General features: G+C 45.5%; 1 protein-coding gene across 14 annotated transcripts in view; it reads left to right on the forward strand.

Annotated features, from left to right (window-relative positions):
• Positions 1 to 16,991, forward strand: part of ALDH18A1 (aldehyde dehydrogenase 18 family member A1) — a 131,638-nt gene that overhangs the window by 86,144 nt on the left and 28,503 nt on the right. For all 14 annotated transcript variants that reach the window (XM_048858660.2, XM_048858654.2, XM_048858658.2 and 11 more), the window contains one exon: positions 12,260 to 12,480. In XM_048858660.2, the coding sequence (XP_048714617.1) occupies positions 12,260 to 12,480 (221 nt within the window). The remainder of the gene's footprint in view (positions 1 to 12,259; positions 12,481 to 16,991) is intronic.

Genomic DNA, 16,991 nt, shown 5'->3' on the forward strand with positions numbered 1-16,991 from the left:
ATAATTAAGCAATTTGTGAACACCTAGAAGATAATAAGGTAATAAGTAATAGTCAGCATGGATTTGTCAAAAACAAATCATGTCAAACCAACCAAACAGCTTTCTTTGACAGGGTAACAAGCCTTGTGGTTAGGGGGAAGTGGTAGATGTGGTATATCTTGGCTTTACTGAGGCTTTTGATATTGTCTTGCATGACCTCCTCATAAACTAGGGAAATACAACCTAGCTGGAGCTACTGTAAGGTGGGTGCATAACTGGTTGGTTGGAAAACCATTCCTAGAGACTAGTTATCAGTGGTTCACAGTCAAGCTGGAAGGGCATATTGAGTGGGGTCCCGCAGGGATCAGTTCTGGGTCTGGTTCGGTTCAGTATTTTCATCAATGATTAAGCATACTCTCTATGCCATTATCTAAAAGTCTGCAGACAATACCAAGCTGGTGGGGGTTGCAAGTGCTTTGGGAAGATAGGATTAAAATTCAAAATGATCTGGAAAATCTGGAGGAATGGTCTGAAGTAAATAGGATGAAATTCAGTAAGGACTAATGCAAAGTACTACACTAAGGAATAATCCGTTGCACACATAGAAAATGGGAAATGACTGCCTAGAAAGGAGTACTGTGGAAAGGGATCTGGGAGTCATAGTGGATCACAAGCAAAATATGAGTCAACAGTATAATATTGTTGCAAAAAAAGCAAGCATCATTCTGGCATCTAATGGCAGGAGTGTTGTAAGCAAGACATGAGAAATAATTCTTCACTCTACTCTGTGCTCATTAGGCCTCAATTGGAGTATTGTGTCCAGTTCTGGGTGCCACGTTTCGGGAAAGGTGTGAACGAATTACAGAGAGTCCAGAGAAGAGCAACAAAAATTATTAACATCTAGAAAACATTCTCTGTGAGGGAAGATTGAAAAAGTTGTGTATGTTTAGTCTAGAGAAGAGAAGACTGATGGGGGATATAACCGTTTTAAAGTACATAAAAGGCTGTCACAAGGAAGAGGGAGAAAAATTGTTCCCTTAAAACGCTGAGGATAGGACAAGAAGCAATGGGCTTAAATTGCAGCAAGTATGGTTTAGGTTGGACATTGGGAATAACGTCCTAACTGTCAGGATGGTTAAGAACTGGAATAAATTGCTTAGGGAGGTTCTGGAATCTCCATCATTAGAGATTTTAAAGAGCAGGTTAGATAAACATCTGTCAGGGATGGTCTAGATAATACTTAGTCCTGCCTTGAGTGCAGAGGACTGGACTAGATGACCTCTCGAGGTCCCTTCCAGTCCTATGAATCTATGAACATAATTTATTGGGGAAGAGTCAGCACAGCTTTTATAAACGGAAATCATGCCTCACAAATCTCTTAGAATTCTTTGAGAAGGTCAGCAAACGTGGACAAGGGGGATCCAGTATCATAGAATCATAGAATAGAATATCAGGGTTGGAAGGGACTTCAGGAGGTCATGTAGTCCAACCCCCTGCTCAAAGCAGGACCAATCCCCAACTAAATCATCCAACCAGGGCTTTGTCAAGCCTGACCTTAAAAACTTCCAAGGAAGGAGATTCCACCACCTCCCTAGGTAACGCATTCCAGTGTTTCACGACCCTCCTAGTGAAAAAGTTTTTCCTAATATCCAACCTAAACCTCCCCCACTGCAACTTGAGACCTTTACTCCTCGTTCTGTCATCTGTTACCACTGAGAACAGTCTAGATCCACACTCTTTGGAACCCCCTTTCAGGTAGTTGAAAGCAGCTATCAAATCCCCTCTCATTCTTCTCTGTCGCAGACTAAACAATTCCAGTTCCCTCAGCCTCTCCTCATAAGTCATGTGTTCCAGTCCCCTAATCATTTTTGTTGCCCTCCGCTGGATGTTTTCCAATTTTTCCACATCCTTCTTGTAGTGTGGAGCCCAAAACTGGACACAGTACTCCAGATGAGGCCTCACCAATATTGACTAGAGGGGAACGAGCCTTGAGTGGGCCTGACTGTAGATATAGTGTACTTGAACTTTCAGAAAGCCTTTGACAGGGTCCCTGACCAAAGGCTCTAGAGCAAAGTAAAGAATCATGGGATTAAGAGGGACTGTTCTCTCTTGGATCAGAAACTAGTTAAAAGACAGAAAACAAAGGGTCAGAATAAATGTTCAATTTTCAGCACGGAGAGAGGTAAGTAGTGGTATTCCCCAGGGATCTGTAGTGGGAATAAAAAGCAAAGATCTCAAGTTGCAATGGGGGAGTCTAGGCTGGATATTAGGAAACACTATTTCACTAGGAGGGTCGCGAAGCACTGGAATGGGTTACCTAGGGAGGTGGTGGAATCTCCATCCTTAGAGGTTTTTAAGGCCCGGCTTGACAAAGCCTTGGCTGGGATGATTTAGTTGGTGTTGGTCCTGCTTTGAGCAGGGGATTGGACTAGATGACCTCCTGAGGTCTCTTCCAACCCTAATATTCTATGATTCTATGACCACTGCTATTCAACTTATTTATACATGATATGGAAAATGGGTAAACAGGGAGATGGCAACATTTGCAGATGATACAAAATTACTCAAGATAGTTAAGTTGAAAGCTGACTGTAGTGAGTTACAGAGGGCTCTCACAAAACTGGTTGACTGGGCAACAAAATGGTAGATGAATTACGGTGTTGATAAATGCAAAGTAGGGCTGTTGATTAATGGCAGTTAACTCGTGATTAACTCCAAAAAATTAATCACGATTAAAAAAGTTAATCGTGATTAATTGCAGTTTTAATCGCACTCTTAAATAATAGAACACCAAGTGAAATTTATTAAATATTTTTGCATGTTTTTCTACATTTTCAAATATATTGATTTCAATTACAACACAGAATACAAGGTATACTGTGCTCATTTTATATTATTTGTATTACAAATATTTGCACTGTAAAAATGATAAACAAAAACAGTATTTTTCAATTCTCTTCATACAAGTACTGTAGTGCAATCTCTTTATCATGAAAGCACAATTTACAAACATAGATTTTCTTGTTACATAATTGCACTAAAAAATGAAACAACGTAAAACTTTATAGCCTACAAGTGCACTCAATCCTACTTCTTGGTCAGCCAATCTCTAAGAAAAACAAGTTTGTTTACATTTACAGGAGATAATGCTGCCCTCTTCTTATTTACAGTGTCACCTGAAAGTAAGAACAGGCATTCACATCATGCTGATGATGCTTGTTAAAAAAACAATGCATTAATTAAATTTGTGACTGAAGTCTTTGAGAGAGAATTGTATGTCTCCTGCTCTGTTTTACATGCATTCTGCCATATATTTCATGTTATAGCAGTCTCAGATGATGACCCATACATGCTGTTCGTTTTAAGAACACTTTCACTGCAGATTTCACAAAACACAAAGGTACCAATGTGAGCATTCTAAAGACAGCTACAGCACTCGACCCAAGGTTTAAGAATCTGAAGTGCCTTCCAAAATCTGAGAAGGATGAGGTGTGGCTCATGCTTTCAGACGTCTTAAAAGAGCAACATTCCGATGTGGAAACTACAGAATCCGAACAACCAAAAAGAAAATCAGTCTTCTGCTGATAGCATCTGACTCAGATAATAAAAATGAGCGTGCGTTGGTCCGCACTGCCTTGGATCATTATCAAGCAGAACCTGTCATCAGCATGGAAGCATGTCCTCTGGAATGGTGGTTGAAGGTGTGAATCTTTAGCACATCTGGCACATAAATATCTCGTGACACCGGCTACAGCAGTGCCATGCGAGTGCCTGTTCTCACTTTCAGGTGACACTGTAAACAAGAAGCGGGCAGCATTATCTCCTGCAAATATAAACAATCTTGTTTTTCTGAGCCCTGGTCTACACTAGGACTTTAGGTCAAATTTAGCAGCGTTAAATCGATGTAAACCTCCACCCGTCCACACAATGAAGCCCTTTTTTTTTTACTTAAAGGGCTCTTAAAATTGATTTCCTTACTCCACCCCTGACAAGTGGATTAGTGCTTAAATCGGCCTTGCCGGGTCAAATTTGGGGTACTGTGGACATAATTTGACGGTATTGGCCTCCGGGAGCTATCCTAGAGTGCTCCATTGTGACCGCTCTGGACAGCACTCTCAACTCAGATGCACTGGCCAGGTAGACAGGAAAAGAACCGCGAACTTTTGATTCTCATTTCCTGTTTGGCCAGCGTGGCAAGCTGCAGGTGACCATGAAGAGCTCATCAGCAGAGGTGACCGTGTTGGAGTCCCAGAATCGCAAAAGAGCTCCAGCATGGACTGAACGGGAGGTATGGGATCTGATCGCTGTAGGGGGAGAGGAATCCGTGCTATCAGAACTCCATTCCAGTTTTCGAAATGCCAAAACCTTTGTCAAAATCTCCCAGGGCATGAAGGACAGGGACCCGAAGCAGTGCCATGTGAAACTGAAGGAGCTGAGGCAAGCCTACCAGAAAACCAGAGAGGCGAACAGCCGCTCCAGGTCAGATCCCCAAACATGCCGCTTCTATGATGAGCTGCATGCCATTTTAAGGGGTTCAGCCACCACTTACCCCAGCCATGTTGTTTGACTCCTTCAATGGAGATGGAGGCAACACGGAAGCAGGTTTTGGGGACGAAGAAGATGATGAGGAGGAGGAGGAGGCTGTAGATAGCTCACAGCAAGCAAGCGGAGAAACTGATTTTCCCGACAGCCAGGAACTGTTTCTCACCCTGGACCTGGAGCCAGTACCCCCTGAAACCACTGAAGGCTGCCTCCTGGACCCGGCAGGCAGAGAAGGGACCTCCGGTGAGTGTACCTTTTAAAATACTATACATGGTTTAAAAGCAAGCATGTGAAAGGATTAATTTGCCCTGGCATTCGCGGCTCTCCTGGATGTACTCCCAAAGCCTTTGCAAAAGGTTTCTGGGGAGGGCAGCCTTATTGCGTCCTCCATGGTAGGACACTTTACCACTCCAGGCCAATAGCACATACTCGGGAATCATTGTACAACAAAGCATTGCAGTGTATGTTTGCTGGCGTTCAAACAACATCCGTTCTTTATCTCTCTGTGTTATCCTCAGGAGAGTGAGATATCATTCATGGTCACCTGGTTGAAATAGGGTGCTTTTCTTCAGGGGACACTCAGAGGTGCCCATTCCTGCTGGGCTGTTTGCCTGTGGCTGAACAGAAATGTTCCCCGCTGTTAGCCATGGGGAGGGGGTAGCCACGCGGTGGGGGGAGGCGAAATGCGACCTTGTAACGAAAGCACATGTGCTATGTATGTAATGTTAACAGCAAGGTTTACCCTGAAAGAGTGTAGCCATTGTTTTATAAAATGTGTCTTTTTAAATACCGCTGTCCCTTTTTTTTTTTCTCCACCAGCTGCATGTGTTTCAATGATCACAGTATCTTCTCCTTCCCAGTGGCTAGTGAAGATTAGAAAGAAAAAAAAAAGCACTCGTGATGAAATGTTCTCTGAGCTCATGCTGTCCTCCCACACTGACAGAGCACAGACGAATGCGTGGAGGCAAATAATGTCAGAGTACAGGAAAGCACAAAATGACCGGGAGGAGAGGTGGCATGCTGAAGAGAAAAGGAGTACTTGTGGCACCTTAGAGACTAACCAATTTATTTGAGCATAAGCTTTCGTGAGCTACAGCTCACATCATCAGATGCATACTGAGGGCTGAAGAGAGTAAGTGGCGGGCTGAAGCTCAAATGTGGTGGCAGCATGATGAGAGGAGGCAGGATTCAATGCTGAGGCTGCTGGAGGATCAAACCAATATGCTCCAGTATATGGCTGAGCTGCAGCAAAGGCAGCTGGAGCACAGACTGCCGCTACAGCCCCTGTGTAACCAACCACCCTCCTCTCCAAGTTCCATAGCCTCCTCACCCAAACGCCCAAGAATGCAGTGGGGGGGCCTCCGGCCAACCAGCCACTCCACCACAGAGGATTGCCCAAAAAACAGAAGGCTGGCATTCAATAAATTTTAAAGTTGTAAACTTTTAAAGTGCTGTGTGGCATTTTCCTTCCTTCCTCCACAACCCCTCCTGGGCTACCTTGGTAGTCATCCCCCTATTTGTGTGATGAATGAATAAAGAATGCATGAATGTGAAGCAACAATGACTTTATTGCCTCTGCAAGCGGTGATAGAAGGGAGGAGAGGAGGGTGGTTAGCTTACAGGGAAGTAGAGTGAACCAAGGGGCGGGGGGTTTATCAAGGAGAAACAAATAGAACTTTCACACCGTAGCCTGGCCAGTCATGAAACTGGTTTTCAAAGCTTCTCTGATGCGTACCGTGCCCTCCTGTGCTCTTCTAACCGCCCTGGTGTCTGGCTGCACGTAACCAGCAGCCAGGCGATTTGCCTCAACCTCCCACCCCGCCATGAACGTCTCCCCCTTACTCTCACAGATATTGTGGAGCGCACAGCAAACAGTAATAACAGTTTTCAGAGTAACAGCCGTGTTAGTCTGTATTCGCAAAAAGAAAAGGAGTACTTGTGGCACCTTAGAGACTAACCAATTTATTTGAGCATAAGCTTTGGTGAGCTACAGCTCACTTCATCGGATGCCAGTGGGAATATTGGTTTCGCTGAGGTCTAAGTGAGTCAGTAAACTGCGCCAGCGCGCCTTTAAACATCCAAATGCACATTCTACCACCATTCTGCACTTGCTCAGCCTGTAGTTGAACAGCTCCTGACTACTGTCCAGGCTGCCTGTGTACGGCTTCATGAGCCATGGCATTAAGGGGTAGGCTGGGTCCCCAAGGATACATATGGGCATTTCAACATCCCCAACAGTTATTTTCTGGTCTGGGAATAAAGTCCCTTCCTGCAGCTTTTGAAACAGACCAGAGTTCTTGAAGATGCGAGCATCATGTACCTTTTCTGGCCATCCCACAAGAAGTGGAAGGTTGGACATATGACCAGGGAAGAGTATAAAAATATTGCTCGGGCATGTAGGAATGATATCAGGAGGGCCAAATTGCACCTGGAGCTACAGCTAGCAAGAGATGTCAAGAGTAACAAGAAGGGTTTCTTCAGGTATGTTGGCAACAAGAAGAAAGCCAAGGAAAGTGTGGGCCCCTTACTGAATGAGGGAGGCAACCTAGTGACAGAGGATGTGGAAAAAGCTAATGTACTCAATGCTTTTTTTGCCTCTGTCTTCACTAACAAGGTCAGCTCCCAGACTGCTGCGCTGGGCATCACAAAATGGGGAAGAGATGGCCAGCCCTCTGTGGAGATAGAGGTGGTTAGGGACTATTTAGAAAAGCTGGACGTGCACAAGTCCATGGGGCCGGACGAGTTGCATCCGAGAGTGCTGAAGGAATTGGCGGCTGTGATTGCAGAGCCATTGGCCATTATCTTTGAAAACTCGTGGCGAACCGGGGAAGTCCCGGATAACTGGAAAAAGGCTAATGTAGTGCCAATCTTTAAAAAAGGGAAGAAGGAGGATCCTGGGAACTACAGGCCAGTCAGCCTCACCTCAGTCCCTGGAAAAATCATGGAGCAGGTCCTCAAAGAATCAATCCTGAAGCACTTGCATGAGAGGAAAGTGATCAGGAACAGCCAGCATGGATTCACCAAGGGAAGGTCATGCCTGATTAATCTAATCGCCTTTTATGATGAGATTACTGGTTCTGTGGATGAAGGGAAAGCAGTGGATGTATTGTTTCTTGACTTTAGCAAAGCTTTTGACACAGTCTCCCACAGTATTCTTGTCAGCAAGTTAAGGAAGTATGAGCTAGATGAATGCACTATAAGGTGGGTAGAAAGCTGGCTAGATTGTCAGGCTCAACGGGTAGTGATCAATGGCTCCATGTCTAGTTGGCAGCCGGTGTCAAGTGGAGTGCCCCAGGGGTCGGTCCTGGGGCCGGTTTTGTTCAATATCTTCATAAATGATCTGGAGGATGGTGTGGATTGCACTCTCAGCAAATTTGCGGATGATACTAAACTGGGAGGAGTGGTAGATACGCTGGAGGGGAGGGATAGGATACAGAAGGACCTAGACAAATTGGAGGATTGGGCCAAAAGAAATCTGATGAGGTTCAATAAGGATAAGTGCAGGGTCCTGCACTTAGGACGGAAGAATCCAATGGACCGCTACAGACTAGGGGCCGAATGGCTAGGCAGCAGTTCTGTGGAAAAGGACCTAGGGGTGACAGTGGACGAGAAGCTGGATATGAGTCAACAGTGTGCCCTTGTTGCCAAGAAGGCCAATGGCATTTTGGGATGTATAAGTAGGGGCATAGCGAGCAGATCGAGGGACGTGATCGTTCCCCTCTATTCGACATTGGTGAGGCCTCGTCTGGAGTACTGTGTCCAGTTTTGGGCCCCACACTTCAAGAAGGATGTGGATAAATTGGAGAGAGTCCAGCGAAGGGCAACAAAAATGATTAGGGGTCTAGAACACATGACTTATGGGGAGAGGCTGAGGGAGCTGGGATTGTTTAGTCTGCAGAAGAGAAGAATGAGGGGGGGATTTGATAGCTGCTTTCAGCTACCTGAAAGGGGGTTCCAAAGAGGATGGCTCTAGACTGTTCTCAATGGTAGCAGATGACAGAACGAGGAGTAATGGTCTCAAGTTGCAGTGGGGGAGGTTTAGATTGGATATTAGGAAAAACTTTTTCACTATGAGGGTGGTGAAACACTGGAATGCGTTACCTAGGGAGGTGGTAGAATCTCCTTCCTTAGAGGTTTTTAAGGTCAGGCTTGACAAAGCCCTGGCTGGGATGATTTAACTGGGAATTGGTCCTGCTTCGAGCAGGGGGTTGGACTAGATGACCTTCTGGGGTCCCTTCCAACCCTGATATTCTATGATTCTATGTGGGTGAAACGTCCCTTGTGATCCACCAGAGCTTGCAGCACTATTGAAAAGTACCCCTTGCGGTTTATGTACTCGCCGGCTTGGTGCTCCGATGCCAAGATAGGGATATGGGTTCCGTCTATGGCCCCACCACAGTTAGGGAATCCCATTGCAGCAAAGCCATCCACTATGACCTGCACATTTCCCAGGGTCACTACCCTTGATATGAGCAGATCTTTGATTGCGTGGCCTACTTGCATCACAGCAGCCCCCACAGTAGATTTGCTCACTCCAAATTGATTCCCAATTGACCGGTAGCTGTCTGGCATTCCAAGCTTCCACAGGGCTATCGCCACTCGCTTCTAAACTGTGAGGGCTGCTCTCATCTTGGTATTCATGCGCTTCAGGGCAGGGGAAAGCAAGTCACAAAGTTCCATGAAAGTGCCCTTACGCATGCGAAAGTTTCGCAGCCACTGGGAATCGTCCCAGACCTGCAACACTATGCAGTCCCACCAGTCTGTGCTTGTTTCCCGAGCCCAGAATCGGCGTTCCACCACATGAACCTGCTCCATTAGCACCATGATGCATGCATTGTCAGGGCCCATGCTTTCAGAGAAATCTGTGTCCATGTCCTGATCACTCACGTGACCGCACTGACGTTGCCTCCTCGCCTGGTATCGCTCTGCCATGTTCTGGTGCTGCATATACTGCTGGATAATGTGCGTGGTGTTTATGTGCTCCTAATTGCCAAAGTGAGCTGAGCGGCCTCCATGCTTGCCTTGGTATGGCGTCCGGACAGAAAAAAGGCGTGGAATGATTGTCTGCCGTTGCCCTGACGGAGGGAGGGGTGACTGACGACATGGCTTACAGGGTTGGCTTACAGGGAATTAAAATCAACAAAGGGGGTGGCTTTACATTAAGGAGTATTTCAAGCAGGACTTCATGGAGGGTTCCAATGAGAAATGGTGTACCTAAGTAATTGTTCTTATTGGAACAAGCAGGTTGGTCTGGCCTCTGATTGATACATGGCTAGATTTACCTTGCTTCACCTTCTCTGTGAGTGACTGCAGTGTGACCTAGAGGAATGAGTCCCCTAGACGGGGGGGAGCAAATGAGTACAAAACAAAATCTGGTCTATTTCTTGTTTTGATCCACTCTATCTATCTTTAACATCTTTGGCTGGCAGCAGACGGTGCAGAAGGACTGCAAGCCATCCACATCTCATGGCTGCTCGGCAGAAGATGGTACAATAGGACTGCTAGCCATCCTCATCTCTTGCCTGCCCGGCAGAAGATGGTACAATAGGACTGCTAGCAATCCGTATTGCATGCCTGCTCACCATAAGATGGTTCAATAGGACTGACTGCAGGACTAAAGAGAATGACCTGGTCAAGTCACTTCTAATGTAGTCCCTGCACCCATGTCTGCCCAGGCGCTCCTGGCTGATGTGGCCAGGAACACCTTGGACATGACGAGGGCAGCTACCAGTCCTACTGTACCGTCTGCTGCCACGAGGCAAGGGGTTGCTGCTGCTGTGTAGCAATGAAGTACCACGTCTGCCAGCACCCAGGAGACATACGGTGATGGTTACCTGAGTGGGCTCCATGCTTGCCGTGGTATGGCGTCTGCACAGGTAACTCAAGAAAAAAGGCGCAAAACGATTGTCGTCTGCTGCTTTCATGGAGGGAGGGAGGGAACGGGGGCCTGACGATATGTACCCAAAACCACCCGCGACAATGTTTTAGCCCCATCAGGCATTGGGATCTCAACCCAGAATTCCGGAGACTGCGGGAACTATGGGATAGCTACCCACAGTGCAACACTCCGGAAGTCGACGCTTGCCTCGGTACTGTGGAAGCACTCCGCCTAGTTACTGCACTTAATGCACTTAGAGCATTTTCTGTGGGGACACATACACTCGAATATATAACAATGATTTCTAAAAAAACGACTTCTATAAATTCGACCTAATTTCATAGTGTAGACATACCCTGAGCGATTGACTGAACAAGAAGTAGAACTAAGTGGACTTGCAGGCTCTAAAGGTTTACATTATTTTATTTTTGAGTGCAGTTATTTTTTGTACATAATTGTACATTTGTAAGTTCAACTTTCATAATAAAGAGATTGCACTACAGTGCTTGTATTAGGTGAATTGAAAAACACTTTCTTTTTACAGTGGAAATATCTGTGATAAAATATAAACTGAGCACTGTAAACTTTATATTCTGTGTTGTAACTGAAATCAATACATTTGAAAATGTCAAAAACATCCAAAAATATTTAAATAAATGGTATTCTATTATCACTTGATAGCCCTAATGCAAAGTAATGCACATTGGAAAACATAAACCAAAGTATATGTACAAAACGATGAGATATAAATTAGCTGTTTCCATTCAAGAAAGAGATCTTAGCATCATTGTGGATAGTTGTCTGCAAACATCTGCTCAGTGTGCTGTCAAAAAAGCTACCCGAATGTTAGGCACCATTAGGAAAGGGATAGATAATAAGACCGTAAATATCATAATGCCATGATCTAAATTCATGTTATGCCCACATCTTGACTCCTCCATGCAGTTTTGGTCACCCCATCTCAAAAAAGATGCATTAGAAATGGAAAAGCTACAGAGAAGGGCAACAAAAATGATTAAGGGATATGGAACAGCTGCCCTAGGAGGAGAGGTTAAAAAGACTGGGACAGTTCAGCTTGGAAAAGAGACGACTAAGAGGGGATATGACAGAGGTCTATAAAATCATGAATAGCTTGGAGAACTTGAATAAGAAACTGTTATTTGCCCCTTCAAATAATACAAGAACCTGAGATCTCCTAATGAAATTAACAGGCAGCAGGATTCAAACAAAGAAAAGTAAGTACTTTTTCCCCTAGTGTGCAGTCAACCTGTGGAATTCATTGCCAGGAATGTGGTCAAAACTATTACTGTTCAAAAAAGAATTAGATAGGTTCATGGAGGATAGATCCATCAATGGCTATTACCCAAGATGGTCAGGAATGCAACCCCATGTTCTGGGTGTCCCTAGCTTCTGACTGCCAGAAGCAGGGAGTGATCACTTGATGATTGCCTGTTCTGTTCATTCCCTCTGGAACACCTGGCATTGGCCATTGTCAGAGGACAGGATACTGGGCTAGATGGATCATTGGTCGGACCCAATATGGCTGCTCTTAAGTTGAAGATCAGCAGGTATACCTCATTGAAAGGGGATAGTGTCTGACTAGTCAGCTTTTCTGCTGATGTGGCTCAAGTTAAACATGCATGAGGTGATGTGAATGGTTCTACTTGTCTGATTCAGGTAGTTTTGCTGTGGCTGGGGGAAGCTGGTGGCCTGTATAGTTCATCTCAGGGCATATCTTTTTGAGTGGAAAGTGCTTGTATCGTTCCTTAGGCAGATGTAAGGAGGTGGATGGAGTCCTGATATCTAGTCTCAAGCAGCTGTTAAGTATCTCCAGCGTAACTTAATCGTCTCTTATTTCAGGGAGATTGGCACTTCCTTTGATGAAGCGACTGAGTCTGTCTACATCAAAGCTGAATAGCTTGGCCATAGGACTTCGTCAGATTGCAGCATCCTCACAGGAGAGTGTAGGCCGTGTCATTCGCAGAACACGAATCGCAAAAGACTTAGAGCTGGAACAGGTGACTGTGCCTATTGGGGTCCTGCTGGTGATCTTCGAATCCCGCCCTGACTGCCTCCCACAGGTACATGATGAGGGGAAATAAAACTTTTTTGTTTGAGATGTCCTTTGGTAACATAGGAGTGGAAGTGATCTCTTGGGTCATTGAGTGCAGTCCCATGCTGTCGCAGGCAACAAAAGGAAAAATATTCTGATTGGTGGGGTGGTGAGTGAACCAGCATTCAATTCTTAATTTCCAAAGCACTTTGTCTTGCGAGGGGTTCCCTTAAACTGGATTTTATTGGTATACTACCCTCTCCGTCAGATCTCTCCTCAGGACCTACTTCTGCATTGTTCAGAAGAAATCAGCCAGTTTGTGATGGGGTAATAGGCAGATGGGAGAGTTGTTTCCACTTCTTAATAAATTGCAAATGTATTCAAGAATTATGCCTAATTGAATGTACATTCCTCCTCCTCATGTCACTTGTTTTCTCAGGTTGCAAGCCCTTCTATGTAGGGACCTTTTGTTCATATAAAAAGCTAATATCGTTCTGGGGCTTATTAACATGAGTGTTGTGTGTGAGGCACAGGAGGTAATAGTTCCACTCTGCTTGGCACTGATGAGGCCCCAAGAGGAGTATTATCCAATTTTGGTTGCCACGCGTTAAGGAAGATTTGGGCAAATTGGAGACAGGTCCAAAGGAGAGCAACAAAAATTCCAGAAGTTTTAAAAAACCTGACTCTGAGGAAAGGTTAAAAAATCTGGGCATGTTTAGTCTTAAGTAGACTGAGAGGCGACCTGATAAGTCTTTGGATGTGTTGAGGGCTGTTTTAAAGAGGACGGGGATCAATTGTTCTCCATGTCCACTGATAGGACAAGAAGTGATTGTCTTAATATGCAGCAAGAGTGATTTAAATTAGACATTAGGGAAAAGCTTTCTAACTATAAGGGATAGTTAAGTACTGGAATAGGTTACCAAGGGAGGTTGTGGAATCCCCATCGGTGGAGTTTAACAACTTGTTGGACGAACAACCTGTCAGGGATGGGTAGGTTTACTTGGGTCTGCATCAGGCATAGGGGGATGGCATGCATGGTCTCACAAGGTCCCCTCTAGCCCTATGTTTCTATGATTCTGTGATCGGTACAGAAGTTTGTATTTAGTGCAAATTTTGTGCTATTTCCTCGCCCCCCATACAGAACTTCCAGTGATATAGATGGAAGCCCCATATGTAGACACTGTAGTTGTATGTTTATATATTTCTTGGAGTTTTTGTATGTGCTTTTTTGTTATAATAGTTGTATCTCAGCATCTGAAGAACTAAAACAAATACATAGCTCTTCACAACTTACTTTTTGCTGTAATAGCTACAAATCGCATTCCAGCAGCTTCAAGTGTGCATCTCAATGTGATGACACCACATTGGCCATGTCTGTACGTACAGTGCAGTAGCGGTGCTGCTGTACTTATACAGCTGTGCCACTGCAGTGTGTGTGGTGAAGATGCTCTATGCCAGCCCGAGAGAGCTCTCCTGTCAACATACAAAAGCAGCACCCCTGCAAGCAGCAGAAGCAGCTCTCCCGCCAACATAGCGCTGTGCGCGTGAGTGGTTATACCTGGCATAACTTTTATGTTGCTCAGGGGGGTGGTTTATTCATACCCCTGAGTGACATAACTTATGCCACCAGAAGCTGTAGTGTAGACATAACCTTACTCTGTGTCTGTTCTGCCTCAGAAAGGGGCACGTTCCCGGGCATTACACTGGGAACTTTCATAGACGTAACTGCATCTCTCGGGGGTGTGAAAAATCCACGTGCCTGAGAGACGTAGCTGTGCTGACCTAACCCTCGGTGTACACAGCACTAGGTCAATGGAAGAATTCTTCTGTGGTGCTAGCTGCCACCTCTCAAGGAGGTGGGTTACCTATGCCGATGAGAGAACCCCTCCTGTCAGTGTAGGTGATGTCTAATCTTAAGTGCTATAGCGGTGCAGCTGTGCTGCAGTAGCATTTTTACTGTTGACATACCCTACATGTGCAAAGCCTCTTACTAACCACTTGTATAGCACTGGGAAGCTGCCTAAGCTCCATCTTTAAAGGATGCCATCTGCTAGCACGAATATGCTAAAGAATTCTGCACTTAGGTCCTGGTTTGGTTCTGTCGAATCAGCAGGTCGTAATCAGGATCCATGCCAGGGGCCAACTCAGTGTGTAGGATGTGACTGATATGCACTGTTTCATTAGCTTCAACACTGAGGGTTGTGTTAATCCACTGTGTAGGTGCCCTTCAGCTCATGGCTATTATTGGTAAGTCTGGCTGTGAGGTGGCCATTTCTGTACTGAATGCCACAGTGACCTCTGTATAGAGCCCTTGTGGCAGTCCCATAGAATGCTCAAAACATTATCTTTTTGCATCATTCCTCCTATAAACCAGTGGTCCCCAAACTTTTCAGGGTCACGCCCCCTCTTATCCCTGTCAGTGCCCCTCCCTCCGGGGCCAGGAGTGGGGCTGCGGCTCCAGGGATGTGGGGGGCAGGGGAGAAAGACATGAACAGGAGTAAGGGGGCCGAGGCTAGGAGCAGGTGTGGGAACAGCAGCCAGGGCCAGGAGTAGAGCTGGGTGGAGCTCATTCCCTGCCCCCCCTGTAGAGGCTGGCCCGGGTCCCAGCCACGCACTCCCTCCTAAATGTTCCTCTGCATTCCCTGTAGGGGGGCGTGCTCTGCAGTTTGGGGACCTCTTCTCTAAACTGAGGGAGAAACAATGGACATTGAAGCTCCTGGTATTTCTTGGTGCTGGTGTTTTAAGCTGCACCTAGAGCTTCCTCAGTGTCAATGACTTTGGTGCTCTGTTTCTAGTGCTTTGGCTCTGTCATGAATATAGCAGGAAGGGTGGCAACCTTTATGTATGCCAGCCCATTCAGTAGCATAAAATCCCTCTTTGGCAGCTGTACTGGATTGCCCTACCTGTAAAGGGTTAAGCAGTTCAAATAACCTAGTTGGCACCTGACCAGAAGGACCAATGAAGAAAGAAGATACTTCCAAATCTCAGGGGGAAGGATTTGTTTTGTTGTTCTGTGGGTTGTTCACTCTCCGGACAGAGGGAGAAGCCAAGGGCAAGTCATGCCTGACCAACCGGATTGCCTTCTATGATGAGATAACAGGCTCTGTGGATATGGGGAAAGTGGTGGATGTGATCTATATTTTCTGTAACCATCATCATATCTGACGTCTGTCTGGACGGAGACCTGAGGCTGGGCACTTTAAGGGACTGCATTGTTTGGACATCTGAGTGCCCAGGGAGGTGATACAGAGGCTGTTTTGGGCTGGTTTGGTAAATCAAGCCCTTGGTGAATCCATGTTGACTGTTCCTGATCACCTTCCTCTCCTGCAAGTGCTTCAAAATGGATTCCTTGAGCACCTGCTCCATCATTTTGCCAGGGACTGGAGTGAGGCTGTGGTTCCCTGGCTTCTCTTTCTTCCCTTTTTAAAAAGATGGGCACTATATTTGCCTTTTCCAATCATCCAGAACCTCCCCTAATCGCCACAAATTTTCAAAAATAATGGACAATGGCTCTGCAATCACATCAGCCAATTTCCTCAGCACCCTCGGATGCATTAGATCTGGACCCATGGACTTGTGCGTGTCCAGCTTTTCTAAATAGTCCTTAACCTGTTCTTTCACCACTGAGGGCTGCTAACCTCCTCCCCATACTGTGTTGCCCAGGACAGCAGTATGGGAGCAGACCTTGTCTGTGAAGACTGAGGCAAAAAAAGCATTGAGTACTTCAGTTTTTTCCACATCATCTGTCGCTAGGTTGCCTCCCCCATTCATTAAGGGTCCCACCCTTTCCCTGACCTTTTTCTTGTTGCTAACATACCTGTAGAAACCCTTCCTGTTACCCTTCACATCCCTTGCTAGCTTGCAACTCCAGTTGTGCCTTGGCCTTCCTGATTATACCCCTGCATGCTCTAGCAATATTTTTATACTCCTCCCTAGTCATCTGTCCAAATTTCCACTTCTTGTAAGATTCCTTTTTGAGTTTAAGCTCACCGAAGATTTCACTGTTAAGACAAGCTGGTTGTTTGTCATATTTGCTATTCTTTCTGCACATCAGAATGGTTTGTTCCTGTGCCCTCAATAAGGCTTCTTTAAAATACAGTCAGCTCTCCTGGACTCCTTTCCCCCTCATAGTAGCCTCCCTGGAGATCCTGCCTATCGACTCCCTTAGGGAGTCTAAGTGGGTTTTCTTGTTATGATCTGGTATAAAAGTTTTTGGGGTTCCCCTTATAACTTTGTTTGCTTATTACATTAGAAATGCAAATTTGGCCTACCCTGGGGAATGTTATGGGCAGTGATGTAATATTGAATTGCTATGGAAGTGAAATCTGACCAAGGTGGGAAATGGATTTTCCTTCAGTTTTTTCTATAATAGTTACTTAACTCAACCCCCCTACAAATATTTGGGATAAAAAAAGACTGTTAAAGAGTCAGTGCCCCCACAGAGCTTTGTTTACTTCTTTTGAGGGGTTCTTCAAGTCCTGCAGCAAACCCAGGGAAGATCAGATTAGATGTTCCTGATATTTCTAAGCTTAAAGTATA

This window comes from Caretta caretta, chromosome 7, assembly GCF_965140235.1.
Source record: "Caretta caretta isolate rCarCar2 chromosome 7, rCarCar1.hap1, whole genome shotgun sequence".
NCBI lineage: Eukaryota > Metazoa > Chordata > Testudines > Cheloniidae > Caretta > Caretta caretta.